At 42.8% G+C, this 27906-nt stretch overlaps 4 protein-coding genes across 7 annotated transcripts; 2 read left to right on the forward strand and 2 right to left on the reverse strand.

Annotated features, from left to right (window-relative positions):
• Nucleotides 1-361: 361 nt before the first annotated feature.
• On the forward strand, nucleotides 362-1585 carry LOC111612483. Its single transcript, XM_023353705.1, has one exon. It carries the CDS (start codon nucleotides 362-364, stop codon nucleotides 1583-1585), a length of 1224 nt encoding a protein of 407 aa, XP_023209473.1.
• A 452-nt stretch (nucleotides 1586-2037) lies between these two features.
• LOC111612479 lies at nucleotides 2038-3373 on the forward strand. Its single transcript, XM_023353697.1, has one exon. The coding sequence runs from the start codon at nucleotides 2162-2164 to the stop codon at nucleotides 3344-3346; it is 1185 nt and encodes a 394-aa protein (XP_023209465.1). The 5' UTR covers nucleotides 2038-2161; the 3' UTR covers nucleotides 3347-3373.
• Nucleotides 3374-23030: 19657 nt separating this feature from the next.
• On the reverse strand, nucleotides 23031-24238 carry LOC111612481. The gene has a single exon (XM_023353699.1). The coding sequence runs from the start codon at nucleotides 24230-24232 to the stop codon at nucleotides 23171-23173; it is 1062 nt and encodes a 353-aa protein (XP_023209467.1). The 5' UTR covers nucleotides 24233-24238; the 3' UTR covers nucleotides 23031-23170.
• A 23-nt stretch (nucleotides 24239-24261) lies between these two features.
• On the reverse strand, nucleotides 24262-27862 carry LOC111612482. Of its 4 annotated transcripts, none has more exons than XM_023353703.1 (2): nucleotides 26366-27862; nucleotides 24262-26248 (listed from the first exon to the last, which is right to left on the reverse strand). In XM_023353703.1, exons 1-2 carry the CDS (start codon nucleotides 26579-26581, stop codon nucleotides 24707-24709), a joined length of 1758 nt encoding a protein of 585 aa, XP_023209471.1. In that variant the 5' UTR covers nucleotides 26582-27862; the 3' UTR covers nucleotides 24262-24706. The 4 variants fall into 4 exon arrangements, with proteins under 4 accessions (XP_023209471.1, XP_023209470.1, XP_023209469.1 ...); XM_023353702.1 differs by having other exon boundaries at nucleotides 24262-26269; XM_023353701.1 differs by having other exon boundaries at nucleotides 24262-26262; nucleotides 26338-27862.
• Between the last annotated feature and the right edge of the window lie 44 nt (nucleotides 27863-27906).

Here is a 27906-nt window from a genome sequence, read left to right on the forward strand (position 1 = left end):
GTGGTAACAAAATGCTTATTGGCTTAAACAAAGTCAATCGATCTACAAAAGAGCGAATCATAGCTAAAATAGCAAGAAAACTTGAATATAACGCAAATTGTTCAATTTTTTTATTAAAAACGCGATTTTGCGGTATCAGCATCTCATTAATAATAGGTGGTCACGTGATCCTGCGATAACGCGGTCGTCGCAGCAGAAGAATTAAGCTCTTATCTACCTTATCGCCCTTAGGTATAATCACAAGTTTTGCGACTTTCCTTACCTTTGGGAAAGTTCCGAACTTTATCTTGGCATATTATTAGACCATTGGCTGTCCTGGAATAACCATATTCATTATATTACGAAACACACAGGGCATATTATGCGCACTTTTGCCAAGGTTGCCAGGTCATCTTGGGGCCTTAGTAGTCTGGCTATGGGAATGATATATGATAGCATTTTTCTACCCGTTCTCACTTATGGCTGTGGCATTTGGGGCTCTGCCGCAGTTAAGGTACATCAAAAACGCAAATTGATCTTGGCACAACGTAGAGCTTTGTTGATGATAACAAAAGCATACAGAACAACAGCTAATGCTAGTTTGCAAGTGTTTGCTCGCAAGCCGCCTATTGATAAATATATTAACTACTTACAAAAAATTTGGAAAGTCAAATGTGGTAATCATCTTACCTCTATGTCAAACTCCTTCACTGAGGAAAGCTGGGAGAAAAATACTTTTTATAAAGACACTTTTAGCCCTTACACTAACATTAGATTTATCGAAGCTTCTACTAGTTGTGCCATTAAAATTTTTACCGATGGTTCGAAGTGTGACTGTCATGTTGGTGCCAGTTTCGTTGCTTTTCGCAACAATATTGAAATTTACTATAATGTTTTTAAACTTGGTCCACTTTGTAGCATTTTTCAAGCAGAGTTATATGCTATTTTACAGGCAATCGAGTGGTGTGAACGGGCTCTCAATAATGCCAAAATTGCAATCATTACCGATTCACTATCTTCTCTCTCTACGATTCGGAGGAAGTCTGTTCATCCTCTGGTCTTTAGTATTCAAAGACTGTTGATTGAGTCTGATAATGAGTATTATTTTAATTGGACGAGATCACATTGTAATGACTACGGCAATGATCGGGCGGATCAACTTGCTAAAATGGCGGCTGCTGACCAGAACATCTCTATCAGTTACAATATGATTTCAATAAAAATGCTGAAAGAGGTCCTTTGGAACGATTTGCTTGTTGAGTGGCAGCATAGTTGGGATGCCAACACTTCAGTTACGAAACAGTTTTTTTCTGATATATTGAAATTTTTGAAGAACACTTGGATTGAAGTTACTCATCATTCTATACAGTTTTACACTGGTCATGGTTGTTTTAATTCATATCTTGCTTGCTTTACCTTGCATAATAACAGTCTATGTCCTGTTTGCAACACCATTGACAGTAGTTTCCATTATATTTTTGAATGCCCCATAACTGAGATTGAAAGATATCAGTTATGCACTTTTCTAACCAGTAAAAATTGTTCTTGGCTGTGTGATGCTCAAGACCTTACTTCGGATAAGGAAACTTACAATTTACTTGTTTAGATATTTGAAAAGTATTTTCGAGTTACAACAATTTCTTAATGTCCTTTTCTAGAAAATTCACACGTTAATAGTATACACTTGGTAAGGCTTAATTTGATTCCTCGTTCGTATCCTTTGCCCCTCGATGTGGGTTCCTGTCCGTGGTGAGGGGACCTCCCAGAGATGGTTTAGTAATGCCTCTTTACCATCCCTGGGATCTGAACGCCCACCCACGTGTTTGCCGTGCGTGGTATCCCGTATGCCGGAAAGGGGGATCCTGGTAGTTGAGGGGCAACATAACGTCCCCAACACACTGCTTTGGCCCCTGCTTCGGATAAACGGGAGGCTCAAATCAGGCTCCGTTTGAGTCAATCGGCTGGTCGTTGAGTCAGTTTTGACCTCGGCTTGGAGTCAACCGATCGATGCAGACCGGGCGGACATGTCATACAAGATGTGCTCTTCTTGACTGCATTGTGAGGGTATAGCTCCTGGGAAACCCTGGTGTGACGGTCTATGGGAGTCTCCCATGTGACGGCATCCCCTTGTTGGGCCCCATGGTGGGTGGGGTCACTAGGAGCTGAATTTTAAAATCTAAATATGGATTCATTAAAACCTAAAACATGTACTGATGCATTACCACCAGCCTACCTTATCGTTCATGCCATGGGAGAAACACCCCTATCTAAACGCTCCCCTTTTTTGATTCAAAAATTGTTTGAATCGACCGTTGGGAATCTGAAAAAAATTCAAAAATTGAGGTCAGGAGATCTACTTGTAGAAGCAGCCTCCCCTCAACAGTCAGCAAAGCTTCTGAAAATGAAGTCTCTAGGAGACATAATGGTAACCATCACACCACACACAAATTTGAACTCATCACGTGGTGTGATATCTGAAAGCGATCTGATGTCTGAGGATGAATCGGATATTCAGATCGGTCTTTCAGACCAAGGTGTCACTGCTGTTCGACGAATTTCAATCCGTCGAGATGGCAAGTTGATACCAACGAAACACCTTATTTTGACTTTCAACAAACCAACATTGCCATCTTCTGTTGCGGCAGGATATCTCCGTTGCCCAGTTCGCCCATACATCCCAAACCCGCTACGTTGCTTTAAATGTCAGCGGTTTGGACACTCCCAAACATCATGCAGAGGAAAAAAAGCATGTGCACAGTGTGGAAATGAAGACCATGAGAGTAATGAATGCACAAGTTCTCCATGCTGTGTGAACTGCAAAGATGCTCATCCTGCCTACTCTCGGAAATGCCCTTCATGGCAGAGAGAGAAAGAAATTCAGCGATTGAAGACTATTAATAATATATCCTACCCGGAGGCACGTCGTATGGTCACCTTAAATACACCAGTGAAACAAAAGACATTCGCTGCTGCTCTGAAATCCACAAAGACATGTGGAGTTCAGACAGACATTTCTGTTTCACCCGATGAATCTCTGACTCGCCATGAAAAATGTCTGCTGATACCATCTACCAAAGCAACAGAAAAAGAGAATAACAAAGCAAAACCACTCATACCTAAAACAGGGGTAACAACTAGGAATGTGGGTTCCAAAAAAGCCAGTAAGAACCCACTTAATAAACAAAGAATAAAAGCAGCCCTGTCTAAAACTAAAAAATCAGAGACTCAGTCTATGAGCGAGTTCTCTGACTTCTCTGATGAAGAGAATAATAAGGGGGTGACACCACCAACATCACCTCCAAAAGAAAAACCCCCTGTGAAATTAAAGAGGGACAACCTTGCTAAAAATGCTGCCTCAAACACATAATGGATTATAAAATAATCCAATGGAACTGTCGTGGTTTCCGCAACAACTTCTCTGACATTAAACACTTGACGTCATCTACCTCATCTCTCTGTGTGGCACTCCAGGAGACTCATCTAAAACCTGGAGAAAATATTTCTTTAAAAGGATTCAATCTTTACCGCAAGGATGATGATAGCCACAACCGTGCCAGTGGAGGTGTGGCTATTGTAGTTTCAAATCACATCCCATCCTTGCCGGTACAAATCACCACTAATTTGCAAGCCGTGGCAGCTAGAATATCTATTGGAGTAACTGTCACAGTTTGTTCTATATACTTGCCACCAGATGTCAGAGTGAATGAGAATGAATTGGATACTTTGGTTGAACAGCTACCAACACCATTTCTTTTACTGGGTGACTTCAATGGTCACAATCCTATGTGGGGCAGTCCTGACATCAATCGTCGAGGCAGAGCCATCGAGAGATTTATAGGTAATCACCAACTGTATCTATTTAATACTGGAGAAGTGACATACTTCCATGCCCCATCAAGAACGTTCACTGCCATTGATCTATCATTAGCAACTCCGAATCTGTTTTCAGCATTTACATGGGAGGTTGGATCTAATCCACTCTCTAGTGACCACTTCCCAATATTTCTAAAATATCGAGGCAGAGAAAGCTGTGAAACAGCCCGTCCACCACGCTGGAAACTGGAAACGGCAGATTGGCCTGCATTTTCCTCTTTGGCTAACATCACTGAGGAAATGGTCAATACTGCTGATATCAATGATGCAGTTGAAATTGTCACTTTGTGTATTATTCAGGCAGCTGAGAAAACAATGGGAAAGACATCAACAAGATATCCAAAGCATCCGAAACCATGGTGGAACCAGAATTGCGAGGCAGCATTTAAAGCACAAAAGAAAGCATGGGGGATTTTCAGAAGATACCCCACTGCTAGAAATTTGATTGCTTTTAAAAAAGCAAAGGCAAATGCCAGAAGAATAAGAAGGCAAAGCCAAAGGGATTCTTGGAGGAAGTATGTTTCTAGCATAACATCTTCCACTAGCTCAAAAGCAGTCTGGGATAAAATTCATAAAATCAATGGGAAATATGCTTCTCACTCTCTGTCCATGCTGGAAAATAATGGCACAATAATCAGCAATATACAGGGTATTGCTGATACGTTGGGTGAAACGTTTTCTACTTCATCTAGCAATATTATGTATTCAAGAAATTTTCAGGCTTATAAAGCCCAAAGAGAAAAACAGTGTTTAAACTTTCATTCCTTATCTAATGAGGAATATAATGTGCCATTCACTAGAATTGAATTACAAACAGCGCTCTCTCGCTCGAGGAATAGTGCTGTAGGCCCAGATAAAATCCACTACAGCATGATTAAAAATCTGTCAAACAGTTCCCTTTCTAATCTCTTGCACCTGTTTAACAGAATATGGACAGAAAATAATTTCCCTGACTCTTGGAGATTATCAATTATTATCCCTATTCCAAAACCTGGTAAAGACCGCAAGAATCCCTCTAATTACAGACCAATCTCTCTGACAAGTTGCCTGTGTAAACTTTTTGAGAGGATGATAAACAGACGTCTGATGTATCTCTTAGAGGAAAAGAACTACTTTTCACCACATCAGAGTGGATTTCGTAGGAACAGAAGTACCACGGATAATCTAGTAAAACTTGAAACATCCATACGCGAAGCGTTTGTTAGACGACAACACTTAGTGTCTGTATTCTTTGATATAGAGAAGGCCTATGATCGCTGCTGGCGTTACGGAATACTTCGTGATCTACATGAATTCGGATTGCGGGGTAATTTGCCAATTTTTATAAAAAACTTTTTGCAGAATCGAAGATTCCAAGTCAGGATGGGCAACACTCTATCTAGGTCTTTTGTCCAAGAAGAAGGTGTTCCTCAAGGATGTATTTTGAGTGTGACTCTGTTCCTAATTAAAATTAATAGCATAGCTAACTGTCTTCCTCCCAGTGTGAAACACTCTTTGTATGTGGATGACTTTCAGATCTCCTGCCAGTCTAGCAACATGAGTTTCATTGAGAGACAACTGCAAACCTCCCTAAATCGAATAGACAATTGGTCCAAGATTAATGGTTTTAGTTTCAACATAGAGAAGACCTCGTGCATCCACTTTTGCCGAAGGCGTGGTTTGCACCTGGATCCAGAAATTTACCTAAATGGGGATAAAATTCCAATGGTGAATGAGGCTAAGTTTTTGGGTGTTTCTTTTGACCAAAAACTGACATTTTTGCCACACTTGCGCAACCTGAAGAGTAGATGTTTAAAATCTTTAAACCTTTTAAAGGTACTATGCTGCTCATCCTGGGGAGCAGACAAAGTTTCGATGCTCAGGATTTATAGGGCCCTTGTTCGCTCTAAGCTGGACTACGGTTGCATTGTTTATGGCTCTGCGCGAGAATCTACTCTTCGGATGCTGGATCCAATCCACCATCAAGCTTTGCGTTTGTGCACCGGTGCATTTCGAACTTCCCCTGTTCAAAGTTTGTATGTGGATGCTTATGAGCCTTCACTCTCTCTCAGGAGAGAACAGTTGTCTCTCTTCTATTACATTAAACAAAAATCTCAGAAAAAACTTACAGCTGATTGTTCAGATACTCAGCTGAAAAGATTATTTGCCGCTCGGACGAGTTGTGTCCCCACATTCGACATAAGAATGGAGAATGTAAGCAGCACGATTGACCTAGACACAAGCAACATCTCACATGTTGAGGTTAATAGTATTTCACCTTGGTCATCTTCACCGATCGATGTTGATTTAAGCTTAAAGCAGTTCCCTAAAGAAACCACGCCAGACTACGTCTATAGACAGCACTTCGCAGAAATTCAGCATCGTAACAGGAATTTAATTCCTATATACACCGATGGATCTAAATCGGATAACTATGTTGGCTTAGCCTTTGTTTGCCAGGATGAAATTGTGGCAGAACAAATAGCACCGAATTCTTCCATCTTTTCTGCGGAGTTGCAGGCTATTTATTTAGCCTTAAAGTATATAAATCGGAAAGGTCATCGTTGCTGCGTGATTTACACTGACTCAGTTAGTGCACTTCAGGCTTTGATCTCGTATGAACGTAGTTCTCACTCCATAGTTATTAAAATTCGAAAACTAATTTGTCATCTCACTACGAGAAATTTTTTTGTGAAGTTCTGTTGGGTCCCAGGCCACGTGGGTATAAGAGGTAATGAAGAAGCTGATACAGCCGCTAAGTCAGCAAGTCGTTCACAGCATACAATGCGTATTGAAGGCAGTGATTTGAAGCTATTCGTTAAAAAACGACTAGCAGAGAGATGGCAAAATGTGTGGAATGCACAAATCCACAATAAACTTCACGAGATCAAACCTTCGGTAGAAAATTGGACACATAATAGGCAATATGATAGGAGATCTGAGGTTATCCTTACTCGTTTGAGAATTGGACACACACGACTGACTCATCAATACCTTTTGAAGGGAGATGACGAACCAGTATGTCAGCACTGCAACTGTGCTGTAAGTGTTAAACACATATTTTGCAACTGTGTTGCTTTTGATCAGAGTCGTAGACAGCATTTCGGAAATGCAAGCTTTAGAGACATTTTGGGCCAGAGGCCAAACTTGGATAATATACTGGACTTTCTGAAAGTCATTAACATGTATAGAGAAATATAATGATTTATTTATTGTATAGTTTTATTTACCTTGTGTTGCATATTTAAATTATTGTATATATTTTCGTTGTTTGTTTTTATTTTTTGTTGTTATTTATTTATTTATTATATTATAGATTTTATATATATATCACCATTGGCTTTTGAATGGTTAAACTGTTCTGTATATATGTTTTTTTTTTTTTTTTCGTTTATTTTATACATCCAATCATACCATTTGTTGTGGCGCAGTATAACCTGCATGGCTTTTGTGCCAATAAAAATTAACCAACCAACCAACCAACTATCGTATCTTTTGCTGCTTTTCCCATTCTTGTTTAAATCTTCTGGTGTTGGAGGTGAACTCTTCAATCAAACTTAGGGATCTTGTTGTTTGTTTAAAATTAGACTGCAGCGAATTGTAAATTATGATAGTTCTCTGGCTATTCACTTCTGGTCTTGCACCTTGTGGTCATAATTGCACATCAACAGAACAAATGTCACTTAAGAAGAAATTCTTTTTCACTTTCTTCTGGACTTTACTGTGACTAGTGGGAATGTATACTACTAATTGGACTGCACACTGTGTTAACGCCACAACAATTTAAGCATATTGGTGGTTATTGTGTTTGCTGGACTTTAGTTGGTGCAGTAGTATACTTGGCATCTTTGTGTACATTTTCTTGTGGCTGACACACTGCGTAATGTTGTGGGTTCTACTTGTGGAGATATACTTGATGCACTGTCACTGTTTTTCTGTGGTAATACCTGGTGGAACTATTTTTGTCATGCTACAACAGTTCGTGTTTGAACGTAATAATACACGTTATTACATTTATTGTAATTGATTGAGTTTACTGAAACGGGAAGTAGCTTACATTTTTCTACTGGACTGTTTTCTGCATCAACTCTACATCAATCCATGCTTTGTGGTGTACTTGTGTATTATATTATGTGTTCTATTTTTGTGCACCATTGTGATGTGATCGTCTAGTGGTTTCCTTGCTATTGAAATAATTGTGGTGTGGACGAAGTTTCTTCAATTTCCAGTGAATATAAATGATGCAGCATGAAGACAATCCTTCAACTTCTGGTGGCTCTTACTATGTCGGAATATTACGCACAGATGCTTGGCGGAGTTCAGTGGTGTTGAGAACGTTGTTCAATTTCCATTGCTCAACTACTAGCGGATTTTCTTGTGGCCAAAACACAAGTACTTTGGTGCAAATGATTATTACTTCTTTACACTCTACTGTCTTATTATTATATATTATAGTTTGTACAGTCGACCCCCCTATAAGATAGAGATACGTTCCATTCTATAAGAATCCGCTTTCTTACGAATCCTTCCAATCACAACCCGACACGTATCAAGTTTACGGACTACGGCTGTTTGAAAGATTTTCTTCCATAAAATTAATTGATTCTAGACTAATCCGACTCAACATTTCCAAAATACGTATATATTTTTTGGGAATAATCCGTATAAACTACGCTATAAACAAAAAATTGTAGGATTACTTACCGAGTGTCACCATTCGACATTGCCATTGCTCAACATTGTTTTCGTCGCGGAACAGCTCAGCAAAGAGCGGCCGATTTCTAACAACTTATTTTTCTGTGAAAACTTCGTAGAACTTCGGAGACATCATTAATATAAATAATTTTAATCGCCGTTGAATAAGAAATGTTTCTTTCACAAGAAATGTATAAAATTACAGTACTGTATTAGACTTACGGTACCTAATTTACATACTGACAGACGATAGTTAGCGTAAAAATCTCCGTAGCGTGGCGCCACGCTAGACGGCGGAAATTATATATTTAATTATAACAAAGTTACAATAAGTTAATATATAATTATATATACAGTACCTAATTTATATATAATTAATATATAATTATATGTACAGTACCTAATTTATATATAATTTATATAATACTGTCCAGACGATAGAAATCTCTCCGTAGCGTGGCGCTACGGACGGCGGGAAAGTAGTTCGGCTTCCCGATGACGTTTGAGGTGTTTATAGGGAACTTTTACTATTTTTTACGGATACCGGTAGCAATTTTTTTGTAGTTTTATAGGAATCGTAACTATAGGGACCGTAATTATAGGGGGGTCAACTGTATATATACTCATTTCTATATGATATGTATCATCTATGATATCTTTGCACTTCTGCTGTTCGCTTCTTTTATAATTTGTTAACTTGCGCTTAATTGTCGTGATTCTAATTTTATTTTATCTTCGTTACTTTTAATTGTTACTGTATATTTTACACTATCTTATTTTTTCATAAAATTTTACTTGTATAAATATATATTACGCCTGTATAATATCTTTGTTGCCCTCCCATCATTGTACAATTTTACTCTTAATGTTTATTAATATGCTGTGTTCATTGTCATAATTAGTTAGTGTTTTTAATCCTGATAATGCTCAGCGAAATCAGGAAATGTAATTTATGTTATTTTAATATAATGAAATGAATGAATGAATGAATGTGCTGGTGGTTGCTGTTGTGAAGGCAAGGTGGCCTGGGACGACTAGGACGATGCTGCTTTTGATGTTGTTGTGGGGCCATGCTATGGGCGAGGTTGGTGAGATTCTCGATCATGGCTTCCAGCATGTCTTTGTCAATGGCACTGTCGAACAGATCACGCCAGGCGATGAGCCAGGGGGTCAGGCGACATGTCACAGGTAGGAGGTGGGCCTGGTGGCGAGCTGGGCTGCTGTAGGTTGCAGACGGTGGTGGCGGACAGTTGTTTGTTGCGATGACAGGGGAGACGTCCTCAGGAGATGGTGGTGCTGGAGGAGCAATGGTTACGGCAGGGCTGTCAGCTGGGCTACTGGAACAGGCGGGGCTAGGTGGCTTTCGACGTTTGTGGCAGCAGGTTCTTCTCACAAGTCGCTTTCAGCTCGGGCCAGAGACTTGTGCGGTTCCTGTGCAGTGGGCGGTGACTTGGAGGTGTTGGCTGGGCCGGTGGAGGCGGTCCTGGGCTGTGACGAGGAAGACTGGCATGGGCTGCTACTTACTTCGCTTTTGGTGATGTTCTGTGAGGCTAGATAGGCCCTGTCGAGGTCGTAGCTCTCCTTTCATTGTAGCCTTCTCAGGTCAGTGGGGATGTTGTCCCGCTGTTTTGGATCCCTGCTTGGGTGCACAGGTGACATGGATGGGAGTATGCTAGAGCATTCAGTCGAGCGGGCCTGGTGGAGTTTCACTTCTTTTAGCTTCTCTGACTGCATTTTGCAGGCATGACACTCGAAATTAAGGCGTCCATCGTGGATGCGACGGAGGTGGCGTGCTAGGCCCCCATTGTCTACATAGTCTTGATAGACGGGCAGACAGGCCGGGCAATGGTACGGCGGACGGAGTGGCACCAAGAGGGTGATGTTGGCGAGGTCACTTGGAAAGGCCATATGATTGCAGTGTAGTATCGGAAAGTAAGGAGGTAGAGGGTAAAATGCCCCCTGGGGTTTAGTGCAGCCAACCAAGGAGGGGTGGTTAGAAGAGGAAAAGGTTTAGTGTATAGAATGCCTCTACACTAGTGAGGTGGTGGTCAAAGGAACACGAAGAAGGTCGCTGACCTGGGCTGGTGACGATAGAAAAGTGTTGCCGGTTGAGCAGTGAATACACTGTGTGTTTAAACAGTGCAGGCCGCTCTTCCGGCGGAAGTGAGAAGAGAGTAGAAAAGGAAAAAGAACTCAAAAACTTACTTACCAGGGCCAGGGAGCAGGAAACTCGGAGTCCGGATGGTCATTTTGATGAGGATGGAAGCAGCTATTGCAAAACAATTAAGCTGATAAGAACAGATACTGTTAAAGTTTATTTAGTCTGAATTATCTTTACATGGAACACAGGTTCACTTCTTTTGTTTCAGAATACAAAACACATCAAGATAGTTATTAGATACATATGAATGTTAGTGACATGTTGATACTCAATATATCCTTTTACATAATGATTTATTTTACAAATATTTGTCTACTATTTGTAGACATTCATTTTATACATTTTGCATGAAGACATAATATTTATAACCAATTTCTTACATTGTTTTGATTACACAGCATATGTACAGAATAAATTATCATCATGACAACTTGTGACATGAAGTTAAACACGACAATTAAACTTATACAGAGTTAACACTTGAATTATATTTGACACGTGAACAAGGTATACAAATAGACCATAAGCAAGATATTACTGACTAAATTTACAACTTAAAACCTTGCTTTTTTATTTTTATTTTTTAATTTTATATTTTTATTATTTTTTTTATTTTTTATTATATTTATTTATTTTAGTTAAAAAACATATATACAGAATAGAACACATTTCTATTATTCACAAGTATATAAGGAGTATGTTACAATAACTATTTACAAACTTATTTAAAAATTAGTTATATTGAGATTGGAGACAACACTACTAAACATGTACATTATATTTAGCTATAAATATTTGTGTATGTATGATTAGAGCACAGCCAACAAATAAGAGGATTTTATATAGTTTATATACATTACAAACTATCTGGCTAACTATTAATACATTCCCATTTATATATTTAGACAAAAATGTATATTAACTCCAATCGTCGTTAAATTTTATTGTATTGTTTTCCATTTTCCATATATTGTTAATGGTACCTCTATATTTTACATTAAATTCGCTTGTTGTCATACATTCCATATCGCTTTGGATTTTTAAACAAGCATCCTGTTTTATCTTTGTGATTATAAGACTTGCGTTCCATTTTTTTTTTCGATTGTTAATATGCATCTCGATTTCCATAGTATTCTTTTAATGAGTCCTAGCATCCAGTTTAACATATATTTGTTTTGATTTTTAACAATAAGATTTATATGGTATTTAATATTTATCCATTTTAATTTACTTTCCATAACTTATTTGTCTATGATCAAACTTGTTTTGCAATTTGACAATCATAAAATATATGAAATATATTTTCATCCCTGTGGCAGCGTGAGCAGCCTGCGTATATAGTTAGATTATGTAAATGCAAGTAGTATTTTGTCATGACAATATTATTTAAGATACTTCAGGATACTTTTCTCCATTCAGTGGGAAGAGATGCAATATTCCTTTATATATCATTCCAATTGTGTGAACATTGTAACATGTTTGGATCAATGTATTGTTCAGTTTAATGTATGATGCAAAAGTATCATACCCTTGCTGTTTAAAGAAATTGGCGAGGTCGGTGTACTTAGTCACTTTCTCGATGTGCGCACGGTTGAAGGCGTCCTCCCCGTTCTCAAAGGGCGTGGCAACATCGATGATAGTGGCAATTTTGGGGTTATTGATGACCACGACGAGGTCCGGCCTGCAGTTATCGTGGTAGTCTGGAACCTGTTTGTTCGAGTACATGGTTAGCCCTTTGTGGTCGAAGGCGTTGTACAGTCTGTTGAGTATGGCATTATGATGTTTAGTGATCGTAGAGAAGTTTGGCGGACAGTGATTGATTACATGCGTCAAGGTTTTTGTATGACGCTGATATCTTCTGACTGTTATTGGCAAATTTCTTTAGACCACGCAGTGGCACCACACTTAGTCTGACACGGTGAATGAAGCGCCAGTTTGCAAATTTGGTGTAGTTCCCGTCTTGTAGAAAATGGTTGCTATTTGGAGAACTTGCGATGATTTGGAAGGCTTTGCCTTGATCAGGTTTGCGAAGGAGCGAGGTGAGGAATGAAGCCCTGACAGCGTGAGATATGATTCTCATTGCTGTTGCTTTAGTGAGGGGTTTTTCGTTCACTAGCGGGGTGAAGGTGCTGTCCTCGTTGGCTCGCCATTTCAGATTGATGCTGGTGCTAAGGTGTCGAGTGGACATCCTTAGGCGGGTCCATGGGGACGGGATGTCGTACGGGTCACACCCGAACTCGTTCGCCATGGAGCCCGCCAAGTATGTGCAGATGTCTGGGCCGGTGGGAGATCGCTTGATGTGCTTTTCCATTACAAGTTGTAGTGTCTTCGTTGCAAAAGTGGAGACAGCAGGGTCCCTGGAAAGTAAAAGGTTAATTGCATGGCTTACTTGGGCTATATCTGCCATGATGCCACATGGGACGATGTTGGCGCCTCCTTGGGTGTGGGGTAGATACAGGATTTCTGGGCTGGCACATTGTGGCAAGTTCATCCATTTCTTGGTGTAGCGTTTGATGGTCCTGTCGAGATTGTTTAATGCTTTCTTCAGAACTTTACCCAATGTTAGATGAAACGTTAACCTAGAAGTCAGGAAAGTGCTAACACAGTTGATCTTCTGCCAGGGGGCCAGGCAGGAGCTGTCGATGTGTTTCAGATCATTGTGGATCCCATCGATGACTGCTTCTGCTGAACTCCCCAGGGTGAAGCCGGCTGGGATGCCCAGGTGGTGGTAATGATCATGCTTTTGGAGGCTTGGGATGCTTGCGCCTTGGATTGTGAACTGACTATCATCGGCACAGCGGTATTTGCTGGCGATTGATAGCATGGCGCACTTAGCAGGATTAAATGATAAGTTGCTTTTTTGTGCCCAGTCGGACAGGAGGTTGAGCTGTGCTTGAAGACCAGTGGTAGAGTAGCTGATGACAGTGATGTCATCAGCATCGGCCAGGATGGAGATGTGTTGGCTATGCAGTTGGTAGCCTTTTTGTAAATTGGTGATTAGGCGGAGTGCTGGCTTCATCACAAGGTTGAAAAGAATGGGGCTTAATGGACAGCCCTGTTTGACCTCAGCATGAATGGGGATCGGGTCTGTGAGCCCAGTGTTGGAGCGGATCCTAGTGTGGCAATCTTCGAGGAGGGCCTTAACACAGTGAACTGAGGAGTCGCTGAGGCTGGTCCATTTTAAGCAAGTGAGGATGGTTTTATGTGGGACTGAGCTGAAGGCGTTGGCTAGGTCTAGCCACGCCACGTGACAACCCTTGCTCGTACGGTGGGCGTCTTGAATGATGGATTGAAGGGTGAACGAGTGTTCAGAGCATCCTTCAAATCTCACGAACCACTTTTGTGCGGTGGATATGATATTGTTCTCTTTACACCAGCGCAGAAGGCAGTTGGCGATGCACTCTGAGTACACCTTCCCCAGAGTGTTGGCGAGGGCGATCGGTCTCCAATTGCAGATATTATTGCGATCTCCCTTTTTGTGGACGAGTATTGTGGTGGAAATGGCTCTGATTCTTTGGACTGCATTAAAAAGTGCAGCAAGAATATGGCCTTGGGGGTCAAGGCGCCGCCAGATGTGATAACGGATGCCATCGGGCCCGGGGGCAGTGTTATGGCATTTGGATAGTCTTTTGGCGACTTCAAGTGGAGAGAACTTACCATAGAGTGGGTCGTCATTGGTGGGTGGCGGGCTAGGTGGGAAGGAAGCCAGTAGGGGATCCTGCTGTACTTGACGGTAGCTGTTGGTCTGTGTGAAGTACTTGGTCAGGTCTTGTTTGTTGATGTCGTAGAAGCGCCTGGGTCCCCGTGTGATTTCCTTGAAAGCTTTATGCTTATTGGCCCTATATAGCCGCTGTATTCTGCTGGTGGCGGCTGTGTCGTATCAACCATTACGTTGGTTATGTTGAGTTCTCGGTTGTTGGCCAGATGGTCGGTCTGGTTGCTGTGGAGCCATGCTTTGTGCGAGGTGCATGAGGTCTTTGACCATGACCTCAAGCATGTCCACGTCGATGGCACAGTCGAAGCGCTCCCTCCAGGTGATTACCCAGGACAGTGGGGTGTCCGTGGTTGCGATGGAGCTTGGTCAGGCTGGTTGTTGCCGTCGAGGAGCACACTGGTCGGGCGGTCTGGTGAAGCAGTGTAGCTACAGGGAGGTTCTGGCTGGACAGCGGGTCCTGTTACTGGAAGGCTGGGAGTAGGAGTAGGATTAGGCTCTGTCGTGTTAGTAGTTGCGGGGCTGCTTGGTTGGCGGTGTTTGGGTCGACGGGGGCGCCTTATTAGATGTGGCGAGGTAGCTTCGTTCCCTTCGGTGGGTTGTTTATGACGGATGATCCAGTTGTTGGCGCCTATTGGAGTGGTGGCGTTGGTGGAGGCAGGTGATGGGATCTCTGGAATGGTAGTAGAGGTGGAGTTATGTGATTAATTACCTGCATGGTTGATTCCTGTAGTGTTTGCCGCATCTTGAGAAGCGAGGTAGGCCTCTTCAAGGCCATAGGTTTGACGTCTCAACTTCCTGGGGCCGGTTGGAACCTTGGGGCGAAGTTTGGGGTCCCTGGCTGTGTTGTTCGGTGACATAGAGGGAAGCTGAGCAGAGCATTCGGCAGACTTGGCCTGGTGCAGCTTAATCTCCTTTAATTTGTATATAATTCGTCTCTGTAATCCAAAAGGTTTTTGGTAGACGGACTCACAGCAAAACTTTTAGTTAGGAATCACTTTTATTCTTTAAAAAATGACATATGCGTTTTGGGTTTGTATACTCATCCAACCCCTCTTCAGTGTCCTAAAGTAACACTTTTTATGGATCTTCATAGTGGTTGGTGTACTTTCTTCACGTAAGAAACATCGGAGGTAGTTCATGTCATGTTCCAGTATCTCTGCTCTTTTTGTAAGTTCGGCTAACTTTGTATCCATTTCTATTTTACTTGATTATTTAATTCTGTATCTGGACTGCTGTATGTTACTATGTATATAATTCGTCTCTATAATCCAAAAGGATCAAGTAAAATAGAAATTAAAAGTAAAAGAATTCCTAGCCAGAAATTTTTCCACCAGTTGTCCCCTAACGTTACAGATGGGGCTATGCCAGATTGTGTGTGGATTTGGCATTGAAATCCCCACCTATTATCCACGGTTCCTGACCAATATGATCATTGATATTGTCTAAGTCTATTATGAGGTTGTCAAGTTGCTCATTAGGAGAGCAGTAAACAGAAGATAAATAAATGTTGGTATTGTTAATGCTGAATAATACAGTCGTCACCCTTTCGGTACTAAAAGCAGGGCAAAATTGGATACTTAGATTTTTATTTCTTACCAGGATCCCAGTGGTAAGGCGATTAGTAAAGTCCTTCGGAGGAAACGTCCTCCAATGTCCAAACCTGACTATGCTATTTTTAGCAAGATATGGTTTCTGGATTAATATTATGTCCGTATTCCAGTCTTCAACTGTTTTCAGTAAGAGTGAAGAAGCAGCTTTACATCTCTGTAAATTGATCTGAGTAATGTCCAAACTATTAGAGTACAGTGTATTATCCATTAACGAAGAAGCCCTGTTATTAAGATTAAATATATTGTTATTATTAAATGCCATAGTTTATTTGCTTGATACTCTGTTGTTTTAATTTCTGTGTTATTTGACAGTGAGCATAGAAGGCATTATGATCTGTTGGTATTAGGCAATCCCTGGTTATGCTCATTACAATTAATACAGAGTGGTGTCTTATGTCTTCCATTGCATTCATTATATTTATGCTTTCTGCCGCAATGGCTACATGTTAGACGATTGGTACAATCACGGGCCAGGTGATTGTACCCACAAAATTTATAGCATCTTGTCAAGGGAATGAAGTCGTCTACACGAACACTGGCCCAACTGAGTGATACATACGTATTTCCTGCTTATTATGATGTTTCTAATTTTAGGTGATACAGAAATAATGACATGCCCACAATTTTCTTTTACTTTCCCTTTATGTAAAATTGTTCGCACTTTGCATTTTTCTAGGACAATCTTTTGCCACGGGGCGAGGTGGGAGTCATTGACGTGCTTCAGGTCTTTGATGATGTTGTTGATCACGGCTTCTGCGGAGCACCCCATGGTGAAACCCGCGGGGATACCTAGGTGTTGATAATGATCTTCTTTCTTCAGGTGTGGTAGTTTGACACCCTGGATGTTGAATCGGCTGTCCTCTGAGCATTGGTATTTTCCGGCAACCCAAAGGGTGGCACACTTGGCAGGGTTGAATCGTAGACCGCTGTGTTGGGACCAGGCAGCTAGTAGATCAAGTTGGGCCTGGAGACCTTCGGGTGAGCTGCTAATGACGGTTATGTCATCAGCGTACGCTAAAGTGGAGAGAGAATGGTTGTGTAACTGATACCCTACCTTTAGATCAGAGATGAGACGGAGTGCTGGTTCAATGACTATGTTGAATAAAATGCGGCTCAACGGGCAGCCCTGCTTGACTCCAGCACGGATCGGGATAGGATCGGTTAGTCCAGTTCTGGTTCGAACACGAGTGTTGCAGTCGTCTAGGAGAGCTTTGACACGGTGGATGGAGGCTTCACTTAGGTTGCACCAGCTGAGGCAAGTGTAGATGGTGTCGTGAGGAATCGACCCGAAGGCATTGGCAAGGTCGAGCCATGCCACGTGGCATACACGGTTCCTACGACGTGCATCCTGTATTTCGGACTGTAACATGAAGGAATGTTCAGAGCATCTTTCATAGTGCATGAAGCCTTTCTGCGCTGGCGATATGATGATGTTGTCTCCGCACCAGCGCAGGAGGCGGTTGGCGATACACGCAGAGTAGATTTTGCTCAGCGTGTTGGCAAGGGCAATGGGACGCCAGTTCTTCACGTTGCTGCGGTCGCCTTTTTTGTGCACAAGGACGGTAACGGAAGTTTTCCAGGAGGCAGGGGTGGCACCAACCCTCTGAACGGCATTGAAGAGGGCAGAGAGGCTGTGTCCCTGCCGGTCAATCTGCTTCCAGACGTAGTAACGAAGGCCGTCGGGACCTGGGGCAGTATTCTGGCACTTATCAAGTTTCTTGGCCACTTCGGCAGGCGAGAAGGCGTCGCTGAGAGGGTTATTGGTAGATGGTAGCGGGCTTGGTGGTAAGGAGGCCAATAGAGGCTCCTGCGGTACGGGATGGTGACTGGAGGTACGGACAAAGTGGTCGGTTAGGACCTGCTTGTCGATGTCGCAGTAGCGATCAGGCCCACGAGTGATTTTGTTGAACGTTTTACTCTTGTTGTCCCGATAAAGTCACTGAATTCTGCTGGCCTCGGCCGCGGTGTCTCTGTTGTGACGTTGGCTGCTGCATTGATGTTGGGGCCTCGGATGGTGCGAGTGGCGATGGTTGTTACTCTGTTGCTTTTGCGGCATCATACTCTCGGTGAGGGAGGTTAGGTCATTGACCATCACCTCTAACATGTCGATGTCCAAGGCACACTCAAATCGGTTCCTCCATGCAACGACCCAGGACGGGGGGCAGCTTCTGAGTTAACAGATGGTGTTTGGTTAGTTTGGCTTCTTACCTGGGGTGGGTCACTTGTGACTTGAGTGTCTGGCTGCGAAGGCGGGTGTTGGACCGGCGTGGTGGCAGCTGGGTGGGAGACATCTGGCTCTGGTGAAAGGGCAGCAGTCTTGTTGGTGTTGCCAGTGCAATGCAGGTTGGTAGAGCTGATGTGAGTGGTAGGACTCTGTTGGCGTTGGCGGCTAGGGCACCTGACCAAAGGCGGGGGCGAGCTGTCGCTTCCGGAAATTGGCTGCGGGCAGGTGAGATTCCAGTTGTTGGCTGCACGTGGGGGCATGGTGGTGATGCCAATAGGAGTGCTAGTGGAGGCAGGTACCTGGCTGGTTGTAGAGGAGCAGGGCTGGGTGGCATTGGTAGACGCCTGTGAGGTAAGGTAGGCCTCGTCGAGACCATACATCTGGCGCCGTGACTTTCTAGGGCCTGTTGGTATCCTGGGCTGTGTCTTTGGCCTCCTGCTGGCGTTGTTTGGCGATAGGGCTGGGATCTGAGTGGAGCAGTCTGCAGATTTGGCTTGATGGAGTTCTATTTCTTTAATTTTTTTGATCGTACACCGCAGGCTCGGCACTCAACGTTGAGACGTCAACCGTGCATTCGCCGGAGATGTCGGGAGAGGCCCCCCATGGTCAACGTAGTCCCGGTTTACGGGCAAGCAAGCAGGACAGTGGTAGGGCGGACGGAGAGGCACCAGGAGAGTGACTTCAGCCAGGTTAGTGGGCTGTGCCATAGACCAAATGTGTAGGGGGATAGGGAGAGGAAAAGGGGCGGAATTGCCTCCTGGGGTGCCGAGGCAGCCAACCAAGAAGAGGCAGAGAAGAGGAAGAAAGATACTACTCAGGCAAGCCTGCACAGTAGTGGAAGTGCACGTAGCGTTGCCAACTGGGTTGACGCGGCGAGAGAAAAAGTGGTGCCAGTCGAGCAGCGAATACACTGTGCATTTAAACAGTGCAGGCCGCTCTTCTGGCTGAAGCGAGAAGGCGATAGGAAAGAGAAAAGAGCACAAAAACTTACTTACCAAGGCCGGGGAGCAGCAAACTCGAAATGCGGTCGGTCATCTTGACGAGGGTGGAGACAGCTATTGCAGAACAATCAAGCTGATAAGAACAGATTTAAAAAGCCTTTATTATAAAAACAAAAATATATTACAAAAATACTTAGGTATGTTAAACAATTAAGTAGTGCGAGAATATGAACATAGAGAAATTCGAAATTGTTGCGACATGGGCATATGATTGCCAACCAGATGGGATTGCGACCATGGGCACAAGTTTGCCTGCTAGTGTTTAGAAATGGTATATACATTGGTAGAGTAGAGTAATACATGGGCACAAGATGCCAGCCGGTTTATGCGTTACATAAAGATGCGTTGGAATAATGGAGAGGAAAGTCCAATTAGTGGTGGACGCTGTTGACTTGTTGAGAGTTGTTGTTTGCAGGTGACGGCTGATGTTGATGTTGAGGGCATCCCCTTAAGTGTTGCCGGTAGATATTGTTGCTAATTTTGATGACGTCACTTACCATTAATTTCTTCATTAGTCCAGAGTAGCGGCGGCTAATTCCCAGACTTTGTAGTGTCGCTTCATTAAGGGGATCATAACCTCCTAGGGCGCCTATGATAAAGGTACTAAAGCGTGTATCATACCCTTTGGTTCGGAAGTGCTGGACAAGGTTGTTATATTTTCTTTCCTTTTTTTTTCTAGTGGCGTCAAATGTAGGTTGGCCATTCTCGAATGGTGTAGTAACGTCGATAATCGTGGCCGTCTTCGATTCTTCGTGTATCACTGTTAGGTCTGGGCGGCAGTTTTCTTCGAAGCCAGGAACATGTTGATTTACATGGACCGTTGCTCCTCTAGGCTGGAACGCAGAGACGATTCTATTTAGGACTGCATTGTACCTCTGTGTGATAAGCCTAAAATTTGGGGGACAGTGGCACAAGACGTGCGACAGCGTTTTGCGGGCGAAGCCGCAGCGTCGGCAGGTTTTGGACTCATTGCCGAAGCGCTTATGTCTTCGTAGGGCTACAACACTTAGTCTTGCTCGATGGATGAATCTCCAGTCCTAGAAGCGGGTAAAGCGTCTGTTGTTTAGGAAGTGGTTGCTCACTTCATTGGTGGCGGTGATCTTGAACACTTTCCCTTGATCTGGTTTGGCCAGGAGCTTTCACAGGTGGTGGTCTCTCATTAGGCCTACGAGAAACTTTGGCATCTTTTGACTCGAATGATGTTGTCACCTAGCGCCAATGATGGAGTGTTGTTTGGTCCCATGGTCCAGCTGATGTTGATGCGTTTTTTCAGCCTCCTGGTTGCCATCCTTAGGTGGGTCCACATTGATGTAATATCCTTGGATGGGTTCCCTAGGTCCCCCTCCATGGAGCCGTCAAGTAGTGGCACAGGTCTTTGTGGCTGGTCTCCCATCAATCTTTCTTTTGTTTTAACAGAGTCCAGTCCCACCTCCACTATGCTATTTGGCCGAAAGCACACTTGTTCTACTATTCTATCACTTCCTAATTTCTTGGTAATTTCTTCTACTAATTCTGCCACTATTACTTTCTCTTTTATTACTAATCGAACTGACCTAACTGCTTCATACTTTTTTACATTTTCAGAAGCCTCCTTTTCATTATTCACCTCCATCTCGGGCAAGGTTGGCGGTGATAATCCACTCACCAAGCTTCCTTTGAAGGTGACTCCCATGAACTTCTGAATATCACCAGCCACTTCTAAGTCGATTAGTGGTCTCGGACTATCTTCCCCTAATCCAGGGACCGGAACAGGAACAAAAACCCGATCCATCTCGGCAGAATTTGACTAGCCGACTGGCCAACAGCCAACACTTGTTGGTTAGGTAAATTATCAAAGAATACAACTAAAATTTCACAATCTTGTCGAATAGATTCTGTAGAATACTTATAATAACTTATAAGGGCAATTAAGCCCATATAAACTATAATAAAAGTCAACACAAGTCTTCAGAAAGTCTATCTTTCCGTGACATGCCCCCCACGGGAGCTGTTGAAGTGTTTCTCACTTATTTAACACAAAATAAAGAAACTTCTCACTTTATTTTAAATAACTTTAAAGTTTAGATATTCTACAGTCGACCTAGTCTATAATTTTTTTAATCTTCCAACTGTCTGTATTTTCCAGCAATAGTGCAGGCACTCCAACTCCACTTTTTGTTAAGACACGAAAATTAATTTCAAATTTTTTACAAATTCTTGACGAAACAGTAATCCACAACACTTCCGATTGATAATTATCAATGAATTAATCCAATTGAGGCACAAATAAGCTTGTAACAGCGAAACAAAGACTACTCGATTTTCTCTGCCAACACAGCCGAGATAAGAACAGATTTAAAAAGCCTTTATTAAGAATCAGAATTATATACAGGAAAAAATAATAGGCAAAGTTGATACAATAAAAATACCCATATGAGAGGGTAGTAGAGGTATCTTGCACATGGGCACGTATGCCAGCCAAAAGTTAATGTAAGTACAAGTATAGAGATACAAAAGCCGCGGACATGGGCTCGTATGCCAGCTAGGAATGAGTACATATATATATGCGGGAAGCGCGGACATGGGCACGTATGCCAGCTGAGTAGAAGTATACATATTTGGCACGAGATGAGAAAGTTACTGTTGTGGCTGGAGTCCAAGATGTCGCCTATAAATGTCACAACTCCATCTGATCATATCGCTGACTATCAGCCGCTTCATTAGTTTTGTGTATCTTCTGCTGATGCCCAGACGATGCAGGGTTGCGTCATTAGAATGGTCATAACTGCCTAATGCACCCACAATAAAGGCATTAATGTGGGTGTTGTAGCCTTTTTGACGGAAATGTTGGACTAGCGAGTTGTATTTCCTTAATTTTTCGTCACGGGCTGCCTGGAACGCTGTTGGGCCATTTTCAAAAGGTACAGTGACGTTGACTATAGTGGCCGATTTGGATGGTTCGTGAATCACCACTAAGTCCGGCTGGCAGTTCTCGTCGAACCCCGGGACACGTTGATTTATAAGTACTGTGGCATCTTTGGGTTGGAAGGCTCTGGTGATGCATTGTAGCATGGCATTATGTCTTCGGGTAATAATGTGAAAGTTAGGGGGGCAATGGCAGAGTACGTGTACCAAAGTTTCACGGGCATATCCGCAACGTTTACAGCGTTTAATTTCATTACCAAAACGTTTGTGGCCGTGAAGGGCCACGACACTCAGCCTTGCACGATGTATGAAGAACCAGTCAGCGAAGCGAGTAAAGTTCCCATTATTGATGAAGTGGTTACTCATTTCACTGGCTGCGGTGACACTGAAGGCCTTGCCTTGATCAGGTTTCGCTGTGAGCTGTTTGAGATGGTGAAGGTTGAGAAGGCTACTGAGAGTACGTTGGCAGTTCTGTGCTCGGAGTATGTTGCTATCGGCCGATATTGTTGGGAGGTTGTCGGGCCCTACCACCCAGTTGATGGCCAGATGTTTTTTCAAGCGTCTAGTGGCCATTCTTAGCCTGGTCCAGGTCGATGTGATGTCTTTACTGGGGAGCCCAAAGACGTCCTCCATTGAGCCGTCGAGGTAACTGCACAGGTCTTCTACGGTGGGATGCCTGTCAATGCGTTTCCTTACGACTCCCTCCATAGCTCCCTTCACAATGTTGGTTATATTTGGATCCCTAGATTGGAAGAGGTAAGAAGCATGGAGTGAAGATCTTATTGACAAATGTTCCTTCTCAACTCCGCCTCGTTGAGTTGGTTTCTTGTATATCACGTCTCGATGTAGTGAATCAGGTTCGTCGGAAAGTACACCTCCACACTCAAATTGAATATATACAGGGTGCTTCAAAAAAATGTATACACACTTTGAACTTCCATAGAAAATTTATTTACCGTTCTACAAAGTTAAATTTCAGGAAAATAGAAAGCTGAAAGTCCAATGTAAATGAAACATAAATAACAAATGTTAATACTGTTCAAATTGGTGACCTGCAGCATCAATACAATTCTGAGTACGAGTCACCACAGATTCTGTACATCGTATCAAAACGTCCAATGAGATTTCTCTACACACTGCTTGAATCTCATTCCAAAGAATGTCTAGGTTACGTGGTTTACGTTTGTACACCTCATCTTTTACTGTGCCCCACAAGAAGAAATCCAGTGGTGTAAGGTCTGGAGAGCGTGGTGGAAACTCGATTGGCCCCCTGCGTCCTATCCACTGGCCCGGCAAATTTTGATCCAGGTAAGCTCGTACGTCCCTGTGATAGTGCGGCGGAGCACCATCTTGTTGAAAATAAAAATCATCATTATCGTATAATGCACGAATGGCAGGAAATATGGAATCAGCAAGCATTGTTAGGTAATTAATACCAGTTACAGTGCCTTCAAATCGAAAAGGTCCAATGAGTCCCCTTGAAGACAAACCGCACCACACATTTACACCAGGCAAATTTACAGCTTTTTCAATTGTAATGTGAGGATTTTCTTCACACCAGTAAACACAATTGTGCCTATTGACAGTTCCATTAAGTTTGAATTGGGCTTCATCCGACCAAATGATGCTACCCATAAATCCCGGTTTACGTATCACCATCTCCTGAATCCATTCACAAAATTGCAACCTTCGATCTGGATCGTCGTCATTTAGCTGTTGCACCAGCCTTGGAATGTAAACACGATACTTGCCTCTCTTCAGAATGCGTAGCACGCTGCTAGCACTTACATCACTTTCACATGCCCCTTGCCTTGAAGATTTGTTAGGAGAGCGTTGAAACAGTTCCAAGACTGCCGTTGATGACTCATCACTTGTAGCTGTTCGAGGCCGACCTGAATGACCTTTATGCACATCACACACTGTTCCATGAACTTCGAATTTGTCTCGTATGCGTGTAATTGTTAATCTTGAAGGTGGTTCTGTATCATACTCCCTTCTCCACTGTCTTTGAACTTCATTTACATTTTCAAACTTCCAGTACCACTTAATAACCTGCTTACGTTCTTCAAAACTCAAACGTACGTCCCCCATGTTGATATTACAAATNACACAAACGTCCGCCACTTGTTTACGTTCGTTCGTTTACAATATGGCAATTGTACTACCGTCTCACTGCAGGTGGGTCCAATTAACAAAGCCGTACCCCCTTTGTCCCCGCTGTGCTAAAAGGTTACTACTTTACATCTCCCACCGACAAGGTTCAAACTGCGCTTTAACAAAAGCCTGTTTGACCTAAACATATACCATCACCACGCACCATAATTATCGTTACACAAATCAGTTCTTACAATACATTTCCCCTTTTTCTAATACAAGGGGCAGATTACTATAGATATTATTGTATACTAACAAATTATTTACAGTTATAGGTTCTTAATATCTAGCAGACACATATTTACAGTACAATACTATCATTGACAAATTGTTCCATTAATCTATATTCAGAATCGCCTTGTAGATATCACTTATATCTATCCGAAGGACTTAACACGAAATCTAATATGCCTAGTTCGCCTGATCTGGAGATTCCGAATTGTCCCTGACTTCCGGTCTGTATAGGGCGTCAGTATTAGTACGCTTTTTCCTTTTTCTGCGTCTGATCTTGACATTGTATTTCCGTGACTCTGATGCCCAACGTGCCAATTTCGCACTATGAAGTGTACGGTCATTTTGCTGGAAGGGAGTGAGTACCTGACGACTACTACATGCCCTGCAATATTTTTTTTTATTACCCCGTTTATCCACCTTAGGGTTTGGACTATCCCCTTTGTTAACCCTTTCACCTATGACCTTCTTGTTACGTTTTTTTCGTTTATTTCTTCCCGTCCGCTTAGCTTCCTTTAAAGCGCAATAATCGGCTGCCGAAAATAACGCATCCATAGCGCAGCTAAGCTCGTCGGTCAAAGCGCAGGTTATTTCTACTGTATCATAATAATTTCTCTTTCTGCCCAACCACCCTTTTAAGCTTATAGGTACGGTTACTAACGTTGCGGATACCTGCTGTCCGAACGCGCCGACTAACTTCGTCTTACCCCCTGTACGGGATATGTAATCGGGTATCAAAGCCTTTTTCATCACCGTTATTTCTACCCCAGTGTCTACTATTGCAGAAAATTTTCGACCTTGATAACTAAGCAGGAGGTTCTCGTTTACGCTAGCGGGTAAGTTTCCACTAATCGTATCCTTTCCGATTCTTACCCTAGCTACTAACTTGTCATCAGACTTGTCCGTTTCGTCTAACGTTGTTACCACTCGCGCTGCTCTAGACCTCAGAATTTCATCCTTAACACGTCTCTGAGGGCAATCCCGTTTGAAATGTCCCGTCTGATCACAAATATAACATTTCATTTTTGATTCCCTCCTCTCCGGCTCTCCATGGTTCGCACTCACACCCCCAGTTCCAAAGGCTGTTCTTTTATCTCTTTCGGATTTACACCTGAACTCCCCATTTCCAACTGCTTCCGCATGCTTTTCGGCATACCTAGCTATCTCTCCCGGCGGGAACCAACCTTTACCCTCTTGCAATAGAACGTAACGCCTAGTGTCGGCATCTAGCTTAGTCTTAAGATGATCCGAAACAACTAGCTTCATCAATCTTTCGAAGGAATCTACACCTCTACTATTCAAATAATACCGATAAAGGTCTTCCATCCTAGCCGCGAATTGGGGCCATGTTTCCCTACTTCCCTTTTCGGAGGAAGTGAACTCCTTAAGATACTCTGCAGCAGACAACTTTAATTCGTCCAGCACGAATTGTTTTAAAGTTTCGTAGTCTCTGATTTCATTTGCCGTGAGTCTACTTAAAGCTGTTTTGCATTTCTCTGATAATACTGTTAAAACTAACTGTCCCTGAAGCTCTTCCGGTACGTCGTATGTTTGCAATACAACTTCCACAGCACGGAACCATGAAGGCACTTCCGCCTCCTTGTCCGGCATTTTGGGTAAAGCCCATCTGATTTTCCTAGCTAGACTATCCAAGTTACCCCCTAGCTCAGAGTTATTACTAGCCCTAGAGTCATTTCGTAACCGATCTCTTTCTAATTCTATTTCACTTTTTCTAATTTCCATTTCAATTTCACTTTTTCTAACGTCCATTTCACTTTTTCTGACGTCCATTTCAATTTCACTTTTTCTGACGTCCATTTCCTTGTTTTTAGATTCTATTTCAGCTAGCCTAATTTGTAGGCGTAACTTCTCTACATCGTCTGACTCTATCTGTCTCTCTATTTTATTCCGGTTTTCCATGACCTCACCCTCTAAGATTTCCCTTTCCGACTCCGTATCCATTTCCTGGGATTGACTAAAACCAGTCCGATCTCCCAGATCCTCGGAACACGACATGCCCTTTTTTGACCCTTGAGTCCTTCCGCGTCCCGGCATTCTGAATACGAATAATTAAGAACAACTTACCAATAGCTGTGTTCTGCCTTGATTTCCGGCTGTTCTTCCTTTCGTAAGTGTCCTGCGCTGTTTTCTTTAGTCCTTGAATGTGGGCTCAGTACTTCCCTGTCTTCTTGCGGGAATCTCCTGAAGAGTTGCAAGACTATCCTGCCGACTGCGCCAGTGAAGATCTTATTGAAAAATGTTCCTTTCCAACTCCGCCTCGTTGAGTTGGTTTCTTGTATATCACGACTCGATGTAGTGAATCAGGTTCGTCGGAAAGTACACCTCCACACTCAAATTGAATATATATATAGTTTATTTACAGTTGTACAAGTTATAAACGTAGCATATGTACAGGAAGATCATGCGTGGTGAATTCACGTGCCAGATTGGCGTCTGGAAACTAATACTCTTGGGAGAGACCTCAGTCAGCTTTCGGAGTCGGCTCAACTGCACGGTCGGTCCGGTCTCAGCACTAACCCGTCCCTGAGAAGATTAACAGAGGAGAACACTCTCTCTTTACGCTCAGCGGGCTTCCCAAGTGCCTGAGACTACCGTGTACCAGTCTCTTGCCCTTCTCTCCTTTCCTCTCGTTCGGCCCGCAATTTAAGGGTTTTTGGACGGGGACTTCCGACCAATCACAATCCCTTTTCTTTGCCCGAACAGCTTACACTCGGGTCCGCCGTCATCCGACGAGAGTGAAGCTCACACAAACGTCCGCCACTTGTTTACGTTCGTTCGTTTACAATATGGCAATTGTACTACCGTCTCACTGCAGGTGGGTACAATTAACAAAGCCGTACCCCCTTTGTCCCCGCTGTGCTAAAAGGTTACTACTTTACACAAACCATTACTATCAAGGGAACATAGCAAGTATAAAGAGGTGCAAAACATCTATCACAGGATTAGTACACATTACACCTGTCAAAGTCAACTGCAATCTCACCATTAGTTGGAGTGCATTTACACCAATAGAACATACTCCAAACCGGGATAGAGCCACCACCAGCTTGCACACCACCTTGCTGACACGTTGGATTCATGGCTTCATGTACTGTAGTTGTTGTCACACACAAACATGACTATCAGCTTAAAAGAGCTGAAGTGAGATTCATCTGACTACATAACATAACACTGTGCCAGCCATTCACTTCCAATTTTGGCCCAGGTGAAGTTCATTGCCTGATGCTTGGTTGTTAGTAGTGATACCAGATTGGGTTGGTGACTTCCAAACTCCAAGGAATGCAGTGTATGTTGTACAGTAAAGTGTGTTGACTGATGGGTTCTGCAGTATCCCTGTTGAAGTCTAATGTAATTTAGTG

This window comes from Centruroides sculpturatus, unplaced genomic scaffold (assembly GCF_000671375.1).
Source record: "Centruroides sculpturatus isolate CEXI.00-Female unplaced genomic scaffold, Cexi_2.0 scaffold1788, whole genome shotgun sequence".
NCBI classification, from domain to species: domain Eukaryota; kingdom Metazoa; phylum Arthropoda; class Arachnida; order Scorpiones; family Buthidae; genus Centruroides; species Centruroides sculpturatus.

Bases quoted from the DNA above. Each gene is read 5' to 3' on its own strand.
- LOC111612481 (XM_023353699.1), bottom strand. From the start codon at position 24,232: ATGGGGGACGTACGTTTGAGTTTTGAAGAACGTAAGCAGGTTATTAAG.
- LOC111612482 (XM_023353700.1), bottom strand. From the start codon at position 26,581: ATGCCGGGACGCGGAAGGACTCAAGGGTCAAAAAAGGGCATGTCGTGT.
- LOC111612479 (XM_023353697.1), top strand. From the start codon at position 2,162: ATGGATTCATTAAAACCTAAAACATGTACTGATGCATTACCACCAGCC.
- LOC111612483 (XM_023353705.1), top strand. From the start codon at position 362: ATGCGCACTTTTGCCAAGGTTGCCAGGTCATCTTGGGGCCTTAGTAGT.